General features: G+C 40.5%; 1 protein-coding gene across 2 annotated transcripts in view; it reads left to right on the top strand.

The window, feature by feature from the left end:
- The window catches only part of LOC132121898 (integrin alpha-X-like), a 237,516-nt gene that overhangs the window by 52,555 nt on the left and 160,206 nt on the right, over positions 1-24,755 (top strand). The window contains exons 22-30 of one of the 2 annotated variants that reach the window (XM_059531630.1): positions 1,625-1,704; positions 1,783-1,869; positions 1,961-2,039; positions 2,142-2,237; positions 2,471-2,551; positions 2,668-2,778; positions 2,862-2,972; positions 3,179-3,289; positions 3,369-3,758. The exons of the other annotated variant lie outside the window; for it this stretch is intronic. Of the exons in view, the coding sequence (XP_059387613.1) occupies positions 1,625-1,704; positions 1,783-1,869; positions 1,961-2,039; positions 2,142-2,237; positions 2,471-2,551; positions 2,668-2,778; positions 2,862-2,972; positions 3,179-3,289; positions 3,369-3,455 (843 nt within the window). The 3' untranslated portion in view covers positions 3,456-3,758. Of the gene's footprint in view, positions 1-1,624; positions 1,705-1,782; positions 1,870-1,960; positions 2,040-2,141; positions 2,238-2,470; positions 2,552-2,667; positions 2,779-2,861; positions 2,973-3,178; positions 3,290-3,368; positions 3,759-24,755 lie in introns of those variants that run through there. 2 annotated transcript variants of the gene reach the window in all.

Genomic DNA, 24,755 nt, shown 5'->3' with positions numbered 1-24,755 from the left:
TAAGAGGAAACGATCCACTCGCAAGCCACGGCTCATGTCAGTACCCGGATCAGTGAGCTGCATCATGGGCTGATGAGGTCATATTGTACACGCCCCCATACCTTGACTCCACCCCCACGTCAAAACAGTGCCACAAAGTGAGATGCTCAGAAAAATTAAGCACAAAAGGAAAACGTTATCGCAAGTTCAAACTAGACTGATACGCAAAATAAAAGCAGCGTTGCAAATAAATTAACAGATATGACCATGGAAAATATGTATTGCAAAATCATTGCTTTCGAGCTGTTTCATTTATGTTTTCCAATTCTTTATTATGTTTGCAAAACTTCATTTTTTTCTCCCAATAATTTCCCAATACTTTCTTTATTTTTTCTTGCAAAAAACACATTTATTTTCCTCAATACTTTAATTTTCATTAGCAAAACTTTATTTTTTTTGCAAAACTTAATATTTTGTGTATATATGCAGCATTATTTTGACTCCATAGCGCTGCACCTCCTGTGCTGAACAGCTGCCCGTGTCCTTCGCACAGATTTCGAAATACTTCCACACAAATTACATGATAGCGAATGATTGCAATGTAGTATGTGCATGCAGGCGCACTTCCGGAAAAATCAGCTGAAAAAAAGAACAAAAACCGCCGGTCAACTGGGGCATCCCTAAAAATAAATAGTTGATAAAGAATCAACATGACAGAGCTCAAACTCAAGACACAAATGGCTGCAACTGCAGAATTGACTGTAGATTCTGAAGCCTCTGAGGGATTTGTAAATTTAATTGAATACCCTAGTGAAAAAAATAAAAATAAATAAATAAACCTATGGCACATTTTCTTTAAAATACATTTATTTCATTCATTGACATATATATTGACATATCAATAAATCTCAGCAATAAATCAATAAAATTATAATTAAACTTTATTTGGAGCATTTCTTTATTGCTCAATGCACATAATATTATACCTAAAATGTGTTTTGTTATTATTATCACTATTAATATCACTATTATTAAGGACTGTATGATCTCTGTATAATATCACTATTTAAATGCAAGACATTTAAAGTGCACCTGAAGTATACTTGCAATAGTTCCACTTTAGCACAATCAGATATACCTCAGCACCACTTACACATAATTAGTATCCATTAAACACAAAATTAGTTGTTCCAATGTAGCAGAAGTGAGGTATACCAGTTTACCAAATTTCAGGGTATTTTTAGTAAGCACATAAATATGTACTTTTGTCTGTTGTATTCATAGCATTTAATTTATACATGACATGTTCCCATGAAAGAAAAATCCAATATTGATATTGCCACTTCTGGACAAGTCCAATAACTTGAATTATACTTGATTGCATTTGGTCCTTACAAACACATAAATAGTACTAAATGAGTCAGTTTTGCTCTGGGGGTCCTTGGATGGTTCAGAGTTGGACTGGGGTCCAGTACTCAAAAGGGTTAAGACTCACTGAGTTAGAGAGCTTGCCACCATCTCACAACTGACTTCTTGATCCCACTGTATCTAGATACACATATGCACAAATTAAAATATATTTTGTAAGCATCCTAGATTTAAAATGTTTTATAATGCTTTTTAACATCTTACCTCTTTCTTCTAGGCAGTGTTTGATATTATTTACAGTATTAATAAACAAAGTAATTTTGACCAAAAGGTGACATTGAGTGCATCTCTTACCAGGTATGTTAATCTTGGTCTATCAAATAAATTATATCAGCTTGAAAAGAAGCACTAACCAAAATGTTCTGTCATTTCCAGTGGCAATACAAATCACTCTGAAAGCAGTGAGCTGTTGAAAATTAAAAACATAAGTGTAAAACATACTATCTATGTTGCCTTGTTGAGGTCAGTGCTTCGGTTTGCTGTAGTATGATTACAATTATGATTTCTGGATCCTTTGATATTTTGCTTTTCTCAATGGATGTTTCTCCTAAAGACATACAGATTCCAGCCTTTACACCAATTTCACAAGTGGGAAGAATAATCTTGAAAAACCACTGAAACAGATATTGGAGGTAAAGATTTTTCTGAATTATGTGTTTCATTATTCTATCTCACATATCACAATAAAATTAGTTGTTTGTATCAATCAGTCCCCTCCTGTTTATGTCTTAAAGGTGAAGAATGAGTTTAGAGAGCTAAATTTAACAGTTTTCATTAGAGTACCTGTAAAACTGGGAGCTGAAAACATCTGGACTAATAAAAACTTACAGGTAAATGTGTGTGCAAATCAAATAAATCAAGGAGAAACAAACACAAACCAAAGTCCATTTTTGTCTTTATGGTGCCATTATTGTAGTCCATATGACTTTTGCAGTCCAAGTTTAATTTAATACTTTCATTGTCTGTAATGCAAATAATTTCCATCTGGTTCTATAGAAGTATAACTATATTTTGGAGTGAACAGACATTTTAAGTCCTAAAGAAATATTTTGCTTTGTAAAAGATTCCAGATTGCTTCAAGGAAAGAGATGAGCAGCCCACCTTGACCAATTTTCTGAAAGTGCTCAAAAAGAAAAATGTCTTGGTGGGTTAGATTTGTATTAATTTTAATTGGAAATTATTTTGAATAAAATATATTATTTAACTGTAAATTGTGTCAAAATAAACATTTGACTGTTTTAACATGTTTTTTTCTGTCAGAATTGCTCTGTGGCGGTGTGTGCAGTTTTCAGGTGTGATGTGAATCTAATGAGAAATGAAAGGAAGTTCTATAATATTTCCAGCAACGTGAGCTCTGGATGGATTGAGCAGGTATCTGAAGTTACAGAGCGTGAAATCTTTATTAGATGAGAGCTTTTCTGCCATTCTAATATACACAACATTTATTTTCATAGATTGGGATTAGGTCTGCATCCTTTCAGTTGGTCAGTACAGCATCTATGGATTATGATGAGGATAAATATATATACTTCTCCGATTCCCTTAGCTCTGTGTCAGTGTGCGAGGTACTGCACATAATTCACTAAAGATAATATCATAATTTCACCTATATTTATTTATATAAAACTTTAAACAAAACAGATTATTCTAATAATCTCCAACTCTCCAACTGTTAGTGACATTACTTAAACATTATAATATCTATGCATCAAAATTTGTTTGATTTAGCTTCTAATAGTATGAAATCTTTATTGTGTTTGTGCCTGTGAAGTTAAGCACTCAGGTGGAGGTCTATGAGGAATTCAGCATCCTAAAGGAGGTCACTGGAGGAGTTATTGGAGGACTGCTGATCATGTCACTCATCACAGCTGCCCTCTATAAGGTGCAATATACCAGCCTTTTCATAATTCTCTAATAGTGTTAATGTAATGAATAATGTTTTATTTTCCTTTCCTTAATAGAGTGGTTTTTTTAAAAGAAAGGCCAAGCAACCCAGGAAGGATCCAACACAAGATACTGATGAAGTGGAAAATCTAAATGAAAATTAATGCAGAATTTATTCATTACTAACCCGATTCCAAAAAAAAGTTGAGACACTGTACAAATTGTGAATAAAAGCAGACTGCAACAATGTGGAAGTTTAAAATTTCAATATTTTATTCAGAATACAACATAGATGACATATCAAATGTTTAAACTGAGAAAATGTATCATTTTGAGGGAAACATTAGATGATTTTAAATTTCATGGCATCAACACATCTCAAAAAAAGTTGGGACAAGGCCATGTTTACCACTGTGTGGCATCCCCTCTTCTTTTTATAACAGTCTGCAAACGTCTGGGGACCGAGGATACAAGTTGCTCAAGTTTAGGAATTTGAATGTTGTCCCATTCTTGTCTAATACAGGCTTCTAGTTGCTCAACTGTCTTAGGTCTTCTTTGTCGCATCTTCCTCTTTATGATGCTTTATGATGAGGTGAAATATCTGGACTGCAGGCTGGCCATTTCAGTACCCGAATCCTTCTTCTAAGCAGCCATGATGTTGTAATTGATGCAGTATGTGGTCTGGCATTGTCATGTTAAAAAATGCAAGGTCTTCCCTGTAAGAGACAATGGCTGGATGGGAGCAAATGTTGTTCTAGAACTTGGATATACCTTTCACCATTGATGGTGCCTTTCCAGATGTGTTAACTGCCCATGCCACACGCACTCATGCAACCCCATACCATCAGATATTCAGGCTTCTGAATACGCTGATAACAACTTGGGTTGTCCTTGTCCTCTTTAGTACGGTTGACATGGCGTCCCAGCTTTCCAAAAAGAACTTCAAATTTTGATTTGTCTGACCACAGAACAGTTTTCCACTTTGCCGCAGTCCATTTTAAACGAGCCTTGGCCCAGAGAAAATGCCTGCACTTCTGGATCATGTTTAGATATGGCTTATTTTTTGACCTATCGAGTTTTAGCCGGCAAAGGCGAATGGCACGGTGGATTGTGTTCACCGACAATGTTTTCTGGACGTATTCCAATATATTCGAGCCCATGTTGTGTTTTCCATTAGAGTAGCATTCCTGTATGTGATGCAGTGCCGTCTAAGGGTCCAAACATCAAGGGCATCCAGTATGGTTTTCCGGCCTTGACCCTTACGCACATAGATTGTTCCAGATTCTCTGAATCTTTGGATGATATTATGCACTGTATATGATGATAACTTCAAACTCTTTGCAATTTTTCTCAGAGAAACTCCAATATTTGGCATGACATTTCAAAATGTCTCACTTTCAACATTTGATATGTTATCTATATTTTATTTTGAATAAAATATAAGTTTATGATATTTGTAAATTATTCAATTCCTTTTTTACTCACAATTTGTACAGTGTGGCAAATTTTTAGGAATCGATTTGTACTTTTATTATTATTTTTAACGTCTATTTCTTTCATCAAAATTAATAGAATTTCATAAAACAATTCCCTCCCTTGAAGCTGCACTACAGGATATGTTTTGGTTAAAAAAATGAAAATAAAAAATAAAAAAAATAAACCTATGAGCAACCAAGAAAAATAGGGCACTATATCATGGCCACAAATTAAGAATGTATTTCCTTTTAGTAAATCATGGCCACCTAATCTGTTTTCTAATCAGTATATGATATTGATTAAATCAAAATGAGGGTACTAATTAGTACAAAAACCAGGGATCAAATTATTAAGTTTGTGGAAATGTATTCTTAATTTTTGGCCATGATATATATATATAGCACTTATATATCATTGCTCTTTTTGTTGTTTTTGATTGCTTCCACTGTCCTCTTCTGTAAGTCGCTTTAGATAAAAGCGTCCGCTAAATGAATAAATGTATATGTAAATATATATATATCCATGCGGCGTGGCATGGAGTCGATCAGTCTGTGGCACTGCTCAGGTGTTATTGAGAGCCCAGTTTGCTCTGATAGTGGCCTTTAGCTCTTCTGCATTGTTGGGTCTAGCATATCGCATCTTCCTCTTCGCAATACCCCATAGATTGTCTATGGGTTTAAGGTCAGGCGAGTTTGCTGGTCAATTAAGAACAGGGATACCATGGTCCTTAAACCAGGTACTGGAAGCTTTGGCACTGTGTGCAGGTGCCAAGTCCTGTTCGAAAATGAAATCTTCATCTCCATAAAGTTGGTCAGCAGCAGGAAGCATGAAGTGCTCTAAAACTTCCTGGTATACGGCTGCGTTGGCCTTGGACCTCAGAAAACACAGTGGACCAACACCAGCAGATGATATGGCACCCCAATATCATGTTTATATTACCTATTACTGACTGTGGAAACTTTACACTGGACCTCAAGCAACGTGGATTGTGTGCTTCTCCTCTCTTCCTCCAGACTCTGGGACTCTGATTTCCAAAGGAAATGCTAAATTTACTTTCATCAGAGAACATAACTTTGGACCAGCAGTCCAGTCCTTTTTGTCTTTAGACACTTCTGACACTGTCTGTTGTTATAGAGTGGCTTGACACAAGGATTGCGACAGCTGAAACCCATGTCTTGTGAATCTCCCCCACATTTTTGAATAGGTTTTGTTTCACAATGCTCTCCAGGATGCGGTTATCTCTTTTGCTTGTACACTTTTTTTCTACCACATCTTTTCCTTCCCTTTGCCTCTATATTAATGTGCTTGTACACAGAGCTCTGTGAAAAGTCAGCCTCTTTTGCAATTACCTTTTGTGTAAATGGTCGTCTTTTGGACAACTGTTAAGTCAGCAGTCTTCTCCATGATTGTGTAGCCTACAGAACTAGACTGATAGACCATTTAAAGGTCTTTGCAGGTGTTTTGAGTTAATTAGCTGATTAGAGTGTGGCACCAGGTGTCGTCAATATTGAATCTTTTCACAATATTCAAATTTTCTGAGATACTGAATTTGGAATTTTCCTTAGTTGTCAGTTACAATCATTAAAATTAAAAGAAATAAACATTTGAAATATATCAGTCTGTGTGTAATGAATGAACATAATATACAAGTTTCACTTTTTGAATGGAATTAGTGAAATAAATCAACTTTTTGATGATATTCTAATTATATGTCCAGCACCTGTATGTATGTACAGTCATGGCCAAAAGTTTTGAGAATTACATAAATATTGGAAATTGGAAAAGTTGCTGCTTACGTTTTTATAATAGCAATTTGCATATACTCCAGAATGTTATGAAGAGTGATCAGATGAATTGCATAGTCCTTCTTTGCCATGAAAATTTACTTAATCCCAAAAAAACCTTTCCACTGCATTTCATTGCTGTCATTAAAGGACCTGCTGAGATCATTTCAGTAATCGTCTTGTTAACTCAGGTGAGAATGTTGACCAGCACAAGGCTGGAGATCATTATGTCAGGCTGATTGGGTTAGAATGGCAGACTTGACATGTTAAAAGGAGGGTGATGCTTGAAATCATTGTTTTTCCATTGTTAACCATGGTGACCTGCAAAGAAACGCGTGCAGCCATCATTGCGTTGCATAAAAATGGCTTCACAGGCAAGGATATTGTGGCTACTAAGATTGCACCTAAATCAACAATTTATAGGATCATCAAGAACTTCAAGGAGGGGTTCAATTCTTGTAAAGAAGGCTTCAGGGCGTCCAAGAAAGTCCAGCAAGCGCCAGGATGGTCTCGAAAGTATAGTGAATGGACTGCTGAGGACTGGGGCAAAGTCATATTCTCCGATGAAGCCCCTTTCCGATTGTTTAGGGGATCTGGAAAAAGGCTTGTCCGGAGAAGAAAAGGTGAGCGCTACCATCAGTCCTGTGTCATGCCAACAATAAAGCATCCTGACACCATTCATGTGTGGGGTTGCTTCTCATCCAAGGGAGTGGGCTCACTCACAATTCTGCCCAAAAACACAGCCATGAATAAATAATGGTACCAAAACACCCTCCAACAGCAACTTCTTCCAACAATCCAACAACAGTTTGGTGAAGAACAATGCATTTTCCAGCACGATGGAGCACCGTGCCATAAGGGAAAAGTGATAACTAAGTGGCTCGGGGACCAGAATGTTGAAATTTTGGGTCCATTGTCATGTCCGCTGTCTGATCACCCCGTTCTTCGGTGTGTGCGTGTATTTCTGTATATGTCTGCAGCTCGTGTGCACATGGTGTTTTGTTTTGGTTTTGATCGTTCGTCTTGCACCTATCTGTGGCGTTCCTCCCTCCCCCTCATCACTACTGTTTCCGCTTCTAATTGTTTGACTCCGCTCACCTGAATTCAATGTCTGTTCATCTCTTGCTCTATTTATTCTTGTCTGTCGCGCCTATCAGTGCCAGATCGTTGTTCGTCAATAGTCCCGGTGTAGTCTTTCTGTCTGATCCTGTCAAGCCTTGTTCTGTCGTGCCATTGTTTGCTGCTACTGGTTTTGTTTTGTTTTTTCTATTTTTCCCCTCCCTCATTTCCTAGACCGGGCACCGGCATACTTCTGAAGAGTTTTGTTTGCTCCGTCACTGGCTCTCTCGTGGCTTACTCCCCTCACCGCTCTCTACGCGGCCACGCCGTTGGGCGCCCCCTGCCGGGCATTTTTGCAAGGACATTGAAGTCTCTTATTTTTGTTGGACCTTTTTCCTCATTTCCCGGCCTGTTTTTGTTCGTTGGAGGGAGCTTTTCTTTTGACTTTTTGAATAAATTGGTCTCGCACTGTAACCTGCATCTGTGTCCAGTTGTGTTCCTGACAGAACGATCTGGCCAAGATGGACACAGCAGGTGCAGATCCTGTCAGAACCGCAGTCACCCAGCAGGGTGTTCTTTTGGGCCAGCACGAAGCCAGACTGACGAACACCACAAGGGAGGTGGAGTTTCTAGCCAACCAAGTGGCTGATCTGACCAACCGCATCCAAGAACTGCAACGAGAGGCTGCTCAGGGTGGTGCCGTTCACCATCTTCCTCGCCATGAGCCTGAGCCCCGATGCAATAACCCACCACCCTATGATGGGGACCCCAATTCCTGCCGGGCCTTCTTGTCCCAGTGTTCTGTGGTGTTTGCCTTGCAGCCACGCACATACGCACTTGAGATGTCCAAAGTGGCTTTTGTATTGACTCTTCTAACCGGCAAGGCTAGAGACTGGGGAACCTCCGTCTGGGAGACTAAAGCTCCGTGTTGTGCTTCTTTTAAAGATTTCCGCCAGGAGATGGAGAGGCTATTCGACTGCTCTGCCAGAGGTCAGGAAGCGGCTGACCAGCTAGAACGGCTCCGTCAGGCGGGTCGCACCGTAACAGACTATGCAATTAATTTCAAGACTCTGGCAGCTACCTGCGATTGGAATGAGGAGGCCTGTCGAGCTATGTTTCGTGCTGGGCTAGAGGATGACATCCAGGATGAGCTGGCCACTCAGGACCTGCCACGTGATTTTGACGATCTTGTTAACATGGCGTTGCGGATCGAGGGTCGCCTTCGCCGCCGTCGTCAACGCCTGGCAGTTCGTGCACCCTGGAGGACTGAGGAGTCGTCATCTGTTACCCCCACAGAAACCACTGAGCCTGAGCCCATGCAGATGGGGCGCCTTCGGCTCACTCCTCAACAGAAGCAGCAACGCCTCGCCCTAGGGCTATGTCTGTATTGCGGCAAATCAGGTCACTTCGCAGCAGGCTGTCCGCTAAAAGTCAAGGCTCACCAGTAAAGAGGGGGATCCTGGTGAGCGCTACCCCTTTATTGCACCCCCCCTCCTCTCCTTCCTGTCTCCATTCAGTTTGGTGATGTCCTTAACTCCTGTACTGCACTGGTTGACTCGGGAGCTGAGGGCAACTTTATGGACCTCTCTCTAGCCACCCGCTGGGGAATTCCTGCAATTCCTCTTTCCGAACCTATTCCTGCCCGTTCATTGAATGGCACTTTGATCACCACTGTCTCCTATGCTACTCCTCCTGTCAATCTTATAGTCTCGGGCAATCACCGTGAGGTGACCACGCTGTACCTTCTTGAATCCCCGAGTGCTCCCATAGTTCTGGGGCACCCGTGGTTGGTGCAACATGGCCCTCACGTGGATTGGTCCAGCAACTCTGTCTTGTCTTGGAGTAAGTTTTGTCTTGCGTCTTGTTTGGGTGCTGCCTCTTTCCCTGTGTCTGTGTGTCCTGTCTTGCAGGTGGAGGCTGCTGATTTGAAGGGGGTCCCTGTGGAGTACCACGACCTGTGCCAGGTGTTTAGTAAGTCCCGGGCCACCTCCTTACCTCCACATCGCCCTTATGATAGTGCCATTGAGCTCCTCCCAGGCACTTCTCCGCCCAAGGGTCACTTGTTTTCCCTTTCAGGTCCTGAAAGAGAGGCCATGGACAAATATATTAATGCATCCCTAAAAAAAGGTCTCATCCGACCCTCTTCATCTCCTACAGGTGCTGGGTTCTTCTTTGTCAAGAAGAAGGACGGCTCCTTGCGTCCTTGTATAGATTATCGAGGCCTGAATGACATCACTATTAAAAACAGGTACCCCTTGCCTCTTATGTCGTCTGCCTTTGAGCTATTGCAGGGAGCCAAGGTCTTCACCAAGCTAGACCTTCGGAATGCCTATCACCTAATTCGCATACGTGAGGGGGATGAGTGGAAGACAGCTTTCAACACACCCACGGGACACTTTGAGTACCGGGTCCTACCATTTGGTCTGACCAATGCCCCAGCTGTCTTCCAGGCCCTGGTTAACGACGTGTTGAGAGACATGGTGAATCGCTTTGTCTTCGTGTATCTTGATGATATCTTGATATTTTCCCCATCTCTGCAGGTACACACTCAGCATGTTCGCCAGGTGTTGCAACGGCTGCTGGAGAACCAGCTCTATGTTAAGGCGGAGAAGTGCGTCTTCCATGCCCAGTCGGTTCCGTTCCTGGGGTTCGTTGTTTCCGCGGGGGAGATCAAAGCGGACCCCTGTAAGGTGAGGGCCGTTGCCGAGTGGCCAGCTCCTGACTCTCATAAAGCTCTGCAGCGGTTCCTGGGGTTTGCCAACTTCTATCGCCGGTTCATCCGGAACTTTGGTCAGATTGCTGCACCTTTAACGGCACTCACCTCTCCCAAGGTACCGTTCAAGTGGAATACTGGGGCACAGGAGGCATTTGATAAATTAAAGTCCCGTTTTATCTCTGCTCCTGTCTTGTCTATTCCAGACCCTGAACGTCAATTCATTGTTGAGGTGGATGTCTCCGATGTCGGAGAGGGGTGCGGTCCTATCTCAGCGGTCGCACGAGGACAGAAAGGTGCATCCCTATGCCTTCCTCTCCCACCGCCTGAGTCCCCCAGAACGGAATTACGACATAGTTAATCGGGAGTTGTTGGCGGTCAGGCTGGCTTTGGGGGAGTGGCGTCACTGGTTGGAGGGCGCAGCTCGGCCCTTCCTGGTCTGGACGGATCACAAAAACCTCGAGTAAATCCGTTCGGCCAGAAGGCTGAGCTCCCGACAGGCTCGCTGGGCCCTCTTCTTCGGCCGGTTCAATTTCACGCTGTCTTACAGGCCCGGGTCCAAAAATGTTAAGCCCGATGCTCTTTCTCGTCTCTTCGAGGCTCCTGGGAGGGAGGAGTCAGCAGACACCATCTTGCCCAAGGGGGTGGTGGTGGCATCCCTCTATTGGGACATCGAGAGACGAGTAGAGGAGGCCCTACTTAAGGGGCCTGTGCCGAAGGGGGGTCCAGCGGGTAATCTGTTTGTTCCCACCAAGTTGCGCTCTGAAGTCATCCAGTGGGGTCACTCGTCCAGGCTGGTTTGTCATCCAGGAGTCCGGAGGTCGCTGGCTGCCATCCGCCAGCGATTCTGGTGGCCATCCATGGCCAAGGATGTCAGGCAGTTCGTGGCTGCCTGCTCGGTGTGCGCTCAGAACAAGACTTCCAATGCGCCTCCCGTTGGTCTGCTCCACCCATTGCCCATCCCTTCTCACCCCTGGTCACATTTGGCCCTTGATTTTTGTCACTGGCCTTCCGGAATCTAAGGGTTACACCGTCATTCTTACGGTGGTGGACCGTTTCTCTAAGGCGGCCCATTTCATTCCCCTTCCCAAGCTCCCCTCAGCCAAAGAGACTGCTCAGGTGATGGTTGATCACGTGTTCCGGATTCATGGTCTTCCGGTCAACGTGGTCTCTGATAGGGGTCCCCAGTTTGTCTCTCGGTTTTGGAGGGAGTTCTGTCGGCAGATCGGGGCCTCTACGAGTCTGTCTTCAGGATTCCATCCCCAGACCAACGGGCAGTCAGAGCGGGCAAACCAGGATTTGGAACGTACTCTTCGCTGCCTGGCATCCCAAAATCCCAGCTCCTGGTGTCAACAGCTATCCTGGGTAGAATACGCCCATAACTCCCTTCCGGCTTCTGCCACAGGTATGTCCCCATTCCAGTGTTCTGTCGGTTATCAACCTCCCTTGTTTCCCACACAGGAACCCGAAGCTGCGGTCCCGTCTGCTTTGGCCTTCGTCCGACCGTGTCGACGCACCTGGAAGAGGGCTAAGGCAGCCTTGGCCCAGGCTAGTAGGCGGACTAAAGCAGCGGCCGACCGTCACCGAACTCCTGCTCCCCGCTATGTGTGTGGTCAACGGGTATGGCTCTCCACCAAGGACCTGCCTCTCAGGGTAGCCTCACGCAAGTTGGCACCCAGGTTCATTGGCCCATACCGGATCACCAAGGTCCTGAGTCCGGCGGCAGTACAGCTCAAGCTCCCTACCACGCTTGGTCGGGTGCACCCTGTTTTCCATGTTTCCAGGGTTAAACCTGTGTTCCATTCCCCTCTTGTTCCTTCTGCCCCAACCCCCCCGTCTAGTGGATGGCTCCCCGGTCTATACGGTGCGGAAGTTGCTAGATGTCCGACGTAGGGGTCGGGGCTTTCAATATCTTGTGGACTGGGAGGGCTATGGCCCAGAGGAGAGGAGCTGGGTTCCGGCCCGGGACATCTTGGATCGGACACTGGTCGAGGACTTCTACCGGTGACGAGGTGAGCCCCTTCCTGCGGTGCCTGGTGGCGTCCGTCAGAGGGGGGGTACTGTCATGTCCGCTGTCTGATCACCCCGTTCTTCGGTGTGTGCGTTTGTTTCTGTATATGTCTGCAGCTCGTGTGCACATGGTGTTTTGTTTTGGTTTTTATCGTTCGTCTTGCACCTATCTGTGGCGTTCCTCCCTCCCCCTCATCACTACTGTTTCTGCTTCTAATTGTTCGACTCCGCTCACCTGAATTCAATGTCTGTTCATCTCTTGCTCTATTTATTCTCGTCTGTCGCGCCTATCGGTGCCAGATCGTTGTTCGTCAATAGTCCCGGTGTAGTCTTTCTGTCTGATCCTGTCAAGCCTTGTTCTGTCGTGCCATTGTTTGCTGCTACTGGTTTTGTTTTTTCTATTTTTCCCCTCCCTCATTTCCTAGACCGGGCACCGGCATACTTCTGAAGAGTTTTGTTTGCTCCGTCACTGGCTCTCTCGTGGCTTCCTCCCCTCACCGCTCTCTACGCGGCCGCGCCGTTGGGCGCCCGCTGCCGGGCATTTTTGCAAGGACATTGAAGTCTCTTATTTTTGTTGGACCTTTTTCCTCATTTCCCGGCCTGTTTTTGTTCGTGTGAGGGAGCTTTTCTTTTGACTTTTTGAATAAATTGGTCTCGCACTGTAACCTGCATCTGTGTCCAGTTGTGTTCCTGACATCCATGGCCTGGAAACTCCCCAGATCTTAATCCCATTGAGAACTTGTGGTCAATCCTCAAGAGGCGGGTGGACAAACAAAAACCCACTAATTCTGACAAACTCCAAGACGTGATTATGAAAGAATGGGTTGCTCTCAGTCAGGATTTGGCCCAGAAGTTGATTGAGAGCATGCCCAGTCGAATTGCAGAGGTCCTGAAAAAGAAGGGCCAACACTGCAAATACTGACTCTTTGCATAAATGTCATGTAATTGTTGATAAAAGCCTTTGAAACGTATGAAGTGCTAGTAATTATATTTCAGTACATCACAGAAACAACTGAAACAAAGATCTAAAAGCAGTTTAGCAGCAAACTTTTTGAAAACTAATATTTATGTAATTCTCAAAACTTTTGGCCACGACTGTATATATATATATATATATATATATATATATAATATTATATTTATGTCATGTGAGGGGCTCTGTAGTAATCAGTTACTGAGCATATAACATGACATAAATATCATGACATAAATATAATATTATATATATATATATATATATATATATATATATATATATATATATATATATATATATATATTATATTTATGTCATGTGAGGGGCTCTGTAGTAATCAGTTACTGAGCATATAACATGACATAAATATCATGACATAAATATAATATTATATATATATATATATATATATATATATATATATATATATATATAATATTATATTTATGTCATGTGAGGGGCTCTGTAGTAATCAGTTACTGAGCATATACTGTACAAATTTCATAAAAGTTCTTTGTGTCCTTTTCTTACCTTGATTCACATCAGTATATTTTATAATAGTTTACAACTTGAGCTGTTGGGTCCAGTTTTACAGGAACTAGCCATCTAGCTGGCTGCTTTTGGTCCATCTAATCAATAATCGTCATTGACCTCTTGGGAATCACCCATTGTCAAAACACAGACACCTCAAACTGCAGAGAGAGTTATCAAAACACCATCTGAACTACAACAGCAGATATGGGGTTTCTTATTTTATACTGTGCAAATTTTTGGCTCTTTTTTTACTGTCTAGGTTTGATTAATATGATAACTGGTAACAGTAGAGATTTCAAAGCAGTAGATTCAATTAAAGTTAAATAACCACTCTGGAAGGGAGATGTAATTTTGCAACATGATCTCAATATAATTCCTATATATTTGACATAAATTGTGGTTCTACAATACGTACATTTACTTACGTTTTTAGAGGCATTAAAACGTACAATACTAACTTATTTTAATCATCTAAACATACAAATACTTACGTTTTTCAGCATTTAAATGTACAAAACTTACTTATTGATGACACCTAAAAAGGAATCTTTATAAATATTGAAATTGCTGCATTAATTTTATTATTATTGTTGTTTTTAGTTGTCATATCAATGACATTATGTGTTCAGTTGCATTATTAAATTGTTTACTCATTTACTGTTATATGTTCTGTGTGATTGCAACCAGGTCATTTCCAAGAATAGCTTACATAATGTTAAACAAGACATCACTTTAAACCCTTAAAACTAATACAATTTCTGCAATCGTTTAACCTTTATTTGTCATGTTACTTTGTTTGCCATGGGCCACAAAAGGAGATTTCTCCAACATGCTGTGACTGGCAATAGAACTATTAAATACACAAACAAACAAAAAAATAATAATAATTTTTAAAAAATTATTTTATTCACAAACTGTAATCCAGATCTTCAAAATCCATATGACTGTGAGAAACAGACCCAAATCCAAGCCTTTATTCAGCGATCTTCGTCTCCATCCTGAGCAGAGAGTCCAGCGCCCATAAGCAGCAAAGCCCATGGTGACTGACATGCTCTTCACAAATTCAAATATTGTCACTTCAAATCACATGTTTTACGTATGCACACTCCAGATCAATAGGTTGCATTAATACACCTGGTTTTGCTGGCTTACCAAACAGTCATAAAACACCAGAAGAAGAATTAAAAGAAGAAGCAGAAGAAGAAGACCGGTTTTACAGCAGCAAAATCAAACGCTAACTGGGTCTTGCCTGCATCATCACAGATTGAGATTTGCCTTGTTTCTGGTGAGCTGTGTTTGAATGATGCGCACTCTAGGAAAAAAACCCAACCCGCGGGTCCCACTTTAATGAAATTATTTGGCCTGCCCCGCAAATGAAGTAAAATTTCTTTACCCAACCTGTGGATTAGCCAGAATCACAAATGATCCAAGTCTGTTAAAAGTTTGGTAGAGGTAAAATGATAATCTGTCAATATCTTTGAATTGATTGGATCTATTCATATTAGACACAGGACTATATGTACACTGTAATGCCATATGAAATTGTAAAAAGACAAGATGCGCATAAGCCCACTTTGCGAATGTACAGTCTTCTGCCATCGTCACGCATTAGCCACTTTCCACTGACCAGTCGACCTTGAGCACAGAGGCTGAAATCATGATCACTGATCATAAACCTAGATGTGCTCTGTTCGACAGAAACCTGGCTAAAACCTGATGATTACATTAATTTAAATGAGTATACCCCTCAAGATCACTGTTATCAATTTGAGCAAAGTCAAAAAGGTAAAGGGGGAGGTGTTGCTTCAATTTATAACAAATGTTTTCAGTATTTCTCAGATGGCAGGCTTCAAGTATAACTTGTTTGAAGTAATGCTACTTCATATAACATTATCCAGAAAAACAATTGTTAATGATAAATCCCCTGCAATGTTTGTACTAGCCACTATATACAGGCCACCAGGTCACCATACAGACTTTAAGTGTGCTGATTTTATATCCCAGTTAGTGCTGGCAGCAGATAAAGTTTTAATTGTTAGGGATTTTATTATTTACAAAATAATGCTTTGTAAATAATCTTCCTGATGTATCCCAATTCCTTAGCATATCCTAAACCTCAGAACAACTTGATGATGCAACAGAAACTATGATCTCTCTTTTCTAGCATTTTAAAATACAGTTACACCTTAACGCTTAAGGAATATTAAGGAAAACAGTCTGACACCATAGTATAATTAACACACTTGCACCTTAAAATGAGCAGCCCGGAAAATGGAGTGCAGCTGGAGGAAAACAAAACTAGAGGTATTTTTTATTGCTTGGCGGGAAAGTAACCTATCCTACAGAAAAACATTAAAAGGGATCTGATTACTTTGCATCTCTTTTAGAAGAAAACAAGTTAGCTTTCACTGTTATGCTGATGATACTCAGCTCGCTATTTCTTCGTGGCCTGGTGAATAATACCAATTTGAAAAACTAACTGAATGTATGGTTGATATAAAAAACTGGATGCCGACTAATTTCTTACTACTAAATTCTCAAAAAAACAGAGGTGTTAATTATAGGACCTAAAAACTATGGATTTAATAACCTAGAATGCTGTCTAAGACTTGATGGCTGCTCTGTCAATTCTTCATCATTAGTTAGGAACCTATGTGTGCTATTTGATACCATTATTTCCTTAGAACGCCATGTTTCTAGCATTTGTAAAACTGAATTGTTCCATCTCAAAAATATATCTAAATTATGATCTATGTCAAGTCAAGTCAAGTCACCTTTATTTATATAGCACTTTAAACAAAATACATTGCGTCAAAGCAACTGAACAACATTCATTAGGAAAACAGTGTGTCAATAATGCAAAATGAAAGTTAAAGGCAGTTCATCATTGAATTCACTGTTCAGTTAAATAGTGTCTGTGCATTTATTTGCAATCAAGTCAACGATATCGCTGTAGATGAAATGACCCCAACTAAACAAGCCAGAGGCGACAGCAGCAAGGAACCGAAACTCCATCGGTGACAGAATGGAGAAAAAACCTTGGGAGAAACCAGGCTCAGTTGGGGGGCCAGTGCTCCTCTGACCAGACGAAACCAGTAGTTCAATTCCAGGCTGCGGCAAAGTCAGATTGTGCAGAAGAATCATCCGTTTCCTGTGGACCTGTCCTGGTGGTCCTCTGAGACAAGGTCTTTACAGGGCATCTGTATCTGGGGCTCTAGTTGTCCTGGTCTCCGCTGTCTTTCAGGGCAGTAGATGTCCTTTCTAGGTGCTGATCCACCATCTGGTCTGGATACGTACTGGATCCGGGTGACTGCAGTGACCCTCTGATCTAGATACAGACTGGATCTGGTGGCTACTGTGACCTCGGAATAAGAAAGAAACAGACAAATATTAGCGTTGATGCCATTCTTCTAATGATGTAGCAAGTAAATCGGGTGTTATGTGAAGTGTTCCCGGTTCCGGTTTACCTAATTAATGCAGCCTAAAAATCCTTTAACGGATTTGGATATTAAAAGCATATTAGTATGTTATGTGTAAGCGAGGTTAAAGAGATGGGTCTTTAATCTAGATTTAAACTGCAAGAGTGTGTCTGCCTCCCAAACAATGTTAGGTAGATTATTTCCAGAGTTTAGGCGCCAAATAGGAAAAGGATCTGCCGCCCGCAGTTGAATTTAATATTCTAGGTATTATCAAATTGCCTGAGACATATGACAAATTGCTAGTGGACATAGAGGATTATAATGTGAAAGGAGCTCATTCAAATACTGAGGTGCTAAACCATTCAGGGCTTTATAAGTAATAAGCAATATTTTAAAGTCTATATGATGTTTGATAGGGAGCCAGTGTAGTGTTGACAGGACCGGGCTAATATGGTCATACTTCCTGGTTCTAGTAAGAACTCTTGCTGCTGCATTTTGGACTAGCTGTAGTTTGTTTACTAAGCGTGCAGAACAACCACCCAATAAAGCATTACAATAATCTAACATTGCGTTCATAAATGCATGGATTAAGATTTCTGCATTTGACATTGAGAGCATAGGCCGTAATTTAGATATATTTTTGAGATGGAAAAATGCAGTTTTACATTGCTAGAAACGTGGCTTTCTAAGGAAAGATTGCGATCAAATAGCACACCTAGGTTCCTAACTGATGACGAAGAATTGACAGAGCAACCATCAAGTCTTAGTGTTCTAGGTTATTACAAGCAGAGTTTTAAGGTCCTATAGTTAACACCTCTGTTTTTTCAGAACTTAGCAGTAAGAAATTACTCGTCATCCAGTTTTTTTATATCAACTATGCATTCCATTAGTTTTTCAAATTGGTGTGTTTCACCGGGCCGTGAAGAAATATAGACCTGAGTTTCATCAGCATAACAGTGAAAGCTAACACCAGGTTTCCTGATGATATCTCCCAAGGGTAACATATAAAGCGTGAAGAGTAGCGGCCCTAGTACTGAGCCTTGAGGTACTCCATACTGCACTTGTGATCGATATGATACATCTTCATTCACCGCTACGAACTGATGGTGGTCATATAAGTACCATTTAAACCATGTTAATGGACTTCCATTAATGCCAACAAAGTGTTCAAGTCTATGCAAAAGAATGTTGTGGTCAATTGTGTCAAACGCCGCACTAAGATCCAATAAAACTAATAGAGAAATACGCCCACGATCAGATGATAAGAACAGATCATTTGTAACTCTAAGGAGAGCAGCCTCAGTACTATGATAAGGTCTAAATCCTGACTGGAAATCCTCACATATACCATTTTTCTCTAAGAAGGAATATAATTGTGAGGATACCACCTTTTCTAGTATCTTGGACAGAAAAGGGAGATTCGAGATTGGTCTATAATTAACTAGTTCTTTGGGGTCAAGTTGTGGTTTTTTGATGAGAGGCTTAATAACAGTAAGTTTGAAGATTTTGGGGACATATCCTAATGACAATGAGGAATAAATAATAGTCAGAAGAGGATCTATGACTTCTGGAAGCACCTCTTTTAGGAGCTTAGATGGTATAGGGTCTAACATATATGTTGTTGGTTTAGATGATTTAACAAGTTTATACAATTCTTCCTCTCCTATAGTAGAGAATGAGTGGAACTGTTCCTCAGGGGGTCTATAGTGCACTGTCTGATGCAATACTGTAGCTGACGGCTGATTGGTTGCAATTTTATCTCTAATAGTATCGATTTTAGAAGTAAAGTAGTTCATAAAGTCATTACTCCTTTATTTTTCGTTAATTTAGCCACTGTATTGAATAAATACCTGGGGTTATGTTTGTTTTCTTCTAAAAGAGAAGAAAAGTAATCGGATCTAGCAGTTTTTAATGCTTTTCTGTAGGATAGGTTACTTCCCCGCCAAGCAATACGAAATACCTCTAGTTTTGTTTTCCTCCAGCTGCGCTCCATTTTTCGGGCTGCTCTCTTTAGGGTGCGAGTATGCTCATTATACCATGGGGTCAAACTGTTTTCCTTAACCTTCCTTAAGCGTAGAGGAGCAACTGTATTTAAAGTGCTAGAAAAGAGAGAGTCCATAGTTTCTGTTACGTCATCAAGTTGTTCTGAGGTTTTGGATATGCTAAGGAATTTGGATACATCAGGAAGATAAAGTAAAAAGCAGTCTTTTGTGGTAGAAGTGGTGGTTCTTCCATACTTGTAACAAGAAGTAGAATTTACAATTTTGGCTGTATGAAGTTTGCACAAAACTGAATAACGATCTGAGATATCATCACTTGGCTGCATAATTTCAACACTATCAATATCAATTCCATGTGACAGTTTTAAATCTAGAGTATGATTTCGACAATGAGTAGGTCCTGAAACATGTTGTCAAACCCCAATAGAGTTCAGAATGTCTATAAATGTTGATCACAATGTGTCTTTTTCATTATCAACATGGATATTAAAATCACAAACTATTAAAACTTTATCTTCAGCCAGAACTAACTCGGATGTAAAATCACTAAACTCTTAAATAAAGTCTGTATGGTGCCCTGGTGGTCTGTATACAGCAGCCAGTACACACATAACAGGGGATTTATCATTAACATTTGCTTCTCTGGATAATGTTACATGAAGCACCATTACTTCAAACGAGTTATACTTGAAGCCTGCCCTCTGAGAAATCCTGAAAACGTTGTTATAAATTGAAGCAACACCTCCACCTTTGCCTTTTAGATGAGGCTCATGTTTATAACAGTAATCTTGGGGGGTGGACTCATTTAAAATAATGTAATCATCAAGTTTTAGCCAGGTTTCTGTCAAACAGAGCACATCCATATTATGATCAGTGATCATATTATTTACAAAAAGTGTTTTCGTAGAAAAGGATTTCTGATATTCAATAAGCCAAGCTTTATCATTTGTTTATCCATATTGCATCTGTTTTTTATTTGTTGAACCTCAATTAAATTGTTAATCTTAACTTGGTTTGGACGTTTTTTGTATTTTCTAGTTCGGGGAACAGACACAGTCTCTATAGTGTGATATCTAGGTGAAAGAGTCTCTATCTAGAATTGGCTGACCCCTGTGACATGAGGCAGCTAGCAGATGGTCGGTTTAGCCAGTCTGTCTGCTTCCTGACCTGGGTCCCAGTTAGTCAAGTATAAACACTAAGACTATTTGCCATATTTCTAGAGAGAAGAGTGGCGCCACCCCAGGAGGGATGAAGACCATCTCTTTTCAACAGGTCAGGTCTGCCCCAAAACCTCATCCAATTGTCTATGAAACCTATGTTATTCTGTGGGCACCACTTAGATATCCAGCCATTGAGTGATGACAATCTGCTATGCATCTCGTCACCACGGTAAGCAGGAAGGGGACCAGAGCATATTACAGTGTCTGACATTGTGCTTGCAAGTTCACACACCTCTTTAATGTTATTTTTAGTGATCTCCGACTGGCGAAGTCGAACATCATTAGCGCCGGCATGAATAACAATCTTACTGTATTTACGTTTAGCATTAGCCAGCACTTTTAAATTTGCCAAGATGTCAGGCGCGCTGGCTACCGGTAAACATTTGACTATGGTGGTTGGTGTCTCTATATTCACGTTCCGTAAAATAGAATCACCGATAACTAGAGCACTTTCATCAGGTTTCTCAGTGGGTGCATCACTGAGTGGGGAGAACCTGTTTAATGTTTTGATCGAAACAGAAGAGCGGTGTTTTGACTCACGACTACGCTGCCTCACTGTCACCCAGTTGCCCTGCTGCAGGGGCTCTGTTGCCGGAACCGAACAATGTACAGGAATCCTTGAGCTAGATGCATCTAAAGCCGTATCTAGAGCCCTAACATTCTTACTGTCCTCAATTAAAGTTTGGATGCGTGTCTCTTATTCTGAAATCTTCTCTGTCAGCCTAACTATTTCCCTGCATTTATCACATGTGAATCCCTCATCTGCGACAGAGATAGATAAACTGTACATGTGGCAAGAGGTGCAAATAACAATAGCAGGAGAAGCCATTACTCACCGTGCTTGATGAGATATTCTTACTGCGGTTGTTTGATGAACTTGTGAAAAACTGGAGCGAGAGAGAGGAGAGGAGAAAAGAAAACAGCGATAGGTTCGAATGAAAACGCTAATGACAAGCAAACGAGTGCTAATGCTTTGCAGGTGTACTGCACTCAGGATATAAAATAAAAGTGAACGATCAAAATTAATCTGATAAGATTGAACGATAATATCAGAAATATGGTGTGAATTAATTTATATTTTATCACTTATCACTATGCTCTTAGTGTATAGATTTTAAAGTCTTGCTTATTACTTAAAAAGCCTTGAATAGTTTAGAACCTCAGTATTTGAACAAGCTCTTGTTACATTATAATCCTACACGTCCACTGCATTCTCAAAACTCTGTCAATTTGATAATAACTACCTAATATAGCAAAATCAACAGTGGGCAGCAAATCCTTTTCCTATTTAGCGCCTAATCTCTGGAATAACCTACCTAACATTGTTCGGTAGGCAGACATACTCTTGCAGTTTAAATCTAGACTAAAGACCCATCTCTTTAACCTGTTAGCCAGCACCCACCATTATGGGCTCACACCTGACAGTGCCCTACCTAACTTAAAATTGTAACAGTTCCTTACTTCAGTTTGTTACACAAATAATTTTGGTGTCTTTGGAAAGAAGACTCCTTGGGCTGTAATTTTTTTATAAACCAGAGTTGATAATGCTCAAAAATATTAAAAGTTATAGACACCGAAGTGCTTTGAATTTTTTTTTTTTTTTTGATTACCACACTGAATTGTTGTTGTTGTTGTTGTTGTTTTTTTAGATATAAAAATACATGAAATCAGTCCTGGAGGAATCTAGAAAAGTAACGGATTGAATAAGACTATGTCTACTTCCCCCCATCCCCCAAATATAAAAAGTATTTACCAACAGCAGAATCCTGCACGGGTCCATTTTTGGAGACTGTGCATTTACTTTCCCTTAACGTTACTGTAAGGGAAAAGGAGATGTAAATCACCATTCTTGAATTACAAATCCAGCTGTGGAAAAGTCTCTCTCTTGCAACACTGTTGCACTGTAGCAGTGGTGGTGGCGTGATAGGTCAAATGTCATATCATTATTCCGTATGTGTAATGGTAATTTAGACATACAAATATTGCACATATTTTTCATCCACGCTACTACCTGCATGCAAGGAGTTAATTATCCGCCCGCATCCCTGCCCATTTCAGCCACTTTTATGCAGGTATCCACGACCCGTTGCAGGACTCTAACCAACAATATTGAAGGGTTCTACAAACTAGTTTAGTCATTAAACATTCCACTGCATATTTTTTTCAATTATAAAACAATAGACAGAAACGTAGACATCACATAAATGATTTATTGGAGCACTAGAAAAATACAATAAGAATAATCTGAGTAAGAAAAATAAATAAGAAAAGTTAAAAAATACTTAACTTTGTATGCCAATTACAGAACATCCTGAAATTGCTAGAAATGCAGCATTTCCAATGAATTCTGGTCATATAGTCAATTATCACACGCTGATGTGCTGATGGCCAGTTATAGAGATGGTAATAATATAAATGCGCCATATAAATATCATATAAATTAAGTCAATAAATCACACTATTCATATAGATGCCATTCACATTGATATCCAGTGATAGCGATCTGATTTTCACTCAAACAGATGGTAATCAGATTAGATTTAGATTAGATTAAACTTTATTGTCATTGCACATGTAAGGTACAGGGCAACAAAATGGATTTAGCATCTAACCAGAAGTGCAATAAGCAGTAAGAATATACAAGGTCTACAATATGTTACAAATGTACAATAAATATACAGATAAGGCATTATTAATGACATTAATGGTTTAGCTACAGATTTGAAATACTATCAACATGATATACAGATAGGTGTACTATGAACATACTATACAGATGGATTATGTAAGTGTATGTACACTATAAACAGAAACTATGACCATAATAACATCATTTATATTAGTGCAATTGACAGTGAATTGCATAGAAAATATTTCAGTGTGCAAATGGATTACTCTGTATTCTGGATGAACAGACAGTAGTGCAAATAATAAGTTTACTGTTTTTTGCTTGTTTGTAAATCAGATGTAGTGATGAGGAGGGGTGAGGAATCAGTGTGGTGTGGGCGGGTGTTGGGGGGTGTCAGAAGGCGGAGTTCAGTAAGGAGACAGCTGTAGGGAAAAAGCTGTTCCTGAATCTGCTGGTCCATGTCCGGAGGCCCCTGAAGAAATTTCCCAGGTTAAACAGTCAGGAGGTTAAACAGTCTATGGTCAGGGCGAGAGGAGTCCATAATCATGCAGATACAGGCACATTCAGCATAAAACACACTCAGACATATATAAAAAATGTTGAAAAATTAAAAACTGAGAAAAAGGCGATCGCTAATTTCTGCCTCTATCAGATAACAGGTGCGTCAGAGCGTACGTCACGAGCCATCACGAGCCGTCACTGAAGAGCGCCAGAATTCAAATAATCAATCTTCCTACTATCTTTCACTTTTTTTTCATCTCATTCTGTTTGTGACACTGTACGCCACAAATTCATGCCTTTTTTTACTACCAATATGCAGTTTCTGAGCGTAAGTTATTCCATAATGGACACAAACAATTCTGTCCCTGAAGAACTGAAATGTAAACAAGGGAATTATCATCCATATTACAACATTATTGCTTCATTGGACTAAACGTGCTCCATGAGATTTCGTTCAGTGGACCGTTACCTTTCTAACTAAACTGGGATTTACAGCTGTGGATGTGTTTATGACTCATTATTACAATGAATATGGTATGTACTGCCTTTTTATTCTTAATGTTTTGATGTGTACTGCTTACACATACAAAACATATTACTGTACCTGTTTCTGATGCAGAAAAGCAAGTTCATGCATTCATGACCTCTAGACTGGACTATTATAATGCACTTCTTGGTGGTTGTCCTGCATCTTCAATAAACAAGCTACAGGTAGTCCAAAATGCAGCTGCTAGAGTCCTTACCAGGTCAAGAAAATATGATCATATTACCCCAATTTTACTGTCTCTGCACTGGCTACCTATTAAGTTCCAGTCAAATCATATGAATGCAGTGTCAGCATCAGTTTACTGATTTGGGATCCATCGTAGACAACATCACTGGGTTCTATTGTCATCTGTTGGATTGCAACACTCGTGTCCGGTGTAGACCTGGCGTCCATTTTTCGTATCAGTTACAAATTATCATTACTTACCTATAAGGCCCTAAATGGTTTAACTCCTGCATACCTAACTAGCCTTATCCCACGCTACAATCCATTTCGCTCCCTAAGGTTACAAAATGCTGGACTTTTGGTAGTTCCTAGGATAGCAAAGTCCACTAAAGGAGGTAGAGCTTTTTCACATTTGGCTCCCGAACTCTGGA

The sequence above is a fragment of the Carassius carassius genome, chromosome 40 (genome assembly GCF_963082965.1).
Source record: "Carassius carassius chromosome 40, fCarCar2.1, whole genome shotgun sequence".
Lineage (NCBI taxonomy): Eukaryota > Metazoa > Chordata > Actinopteri > Cypriniformes > Cyprinidae > Carassius > Carassius carassius.
The sequence above is the reverse complement of the archived record's forward strand: the minus strand, read 5'-3'. Positions and strand labels throughout refer to the sequence as shown.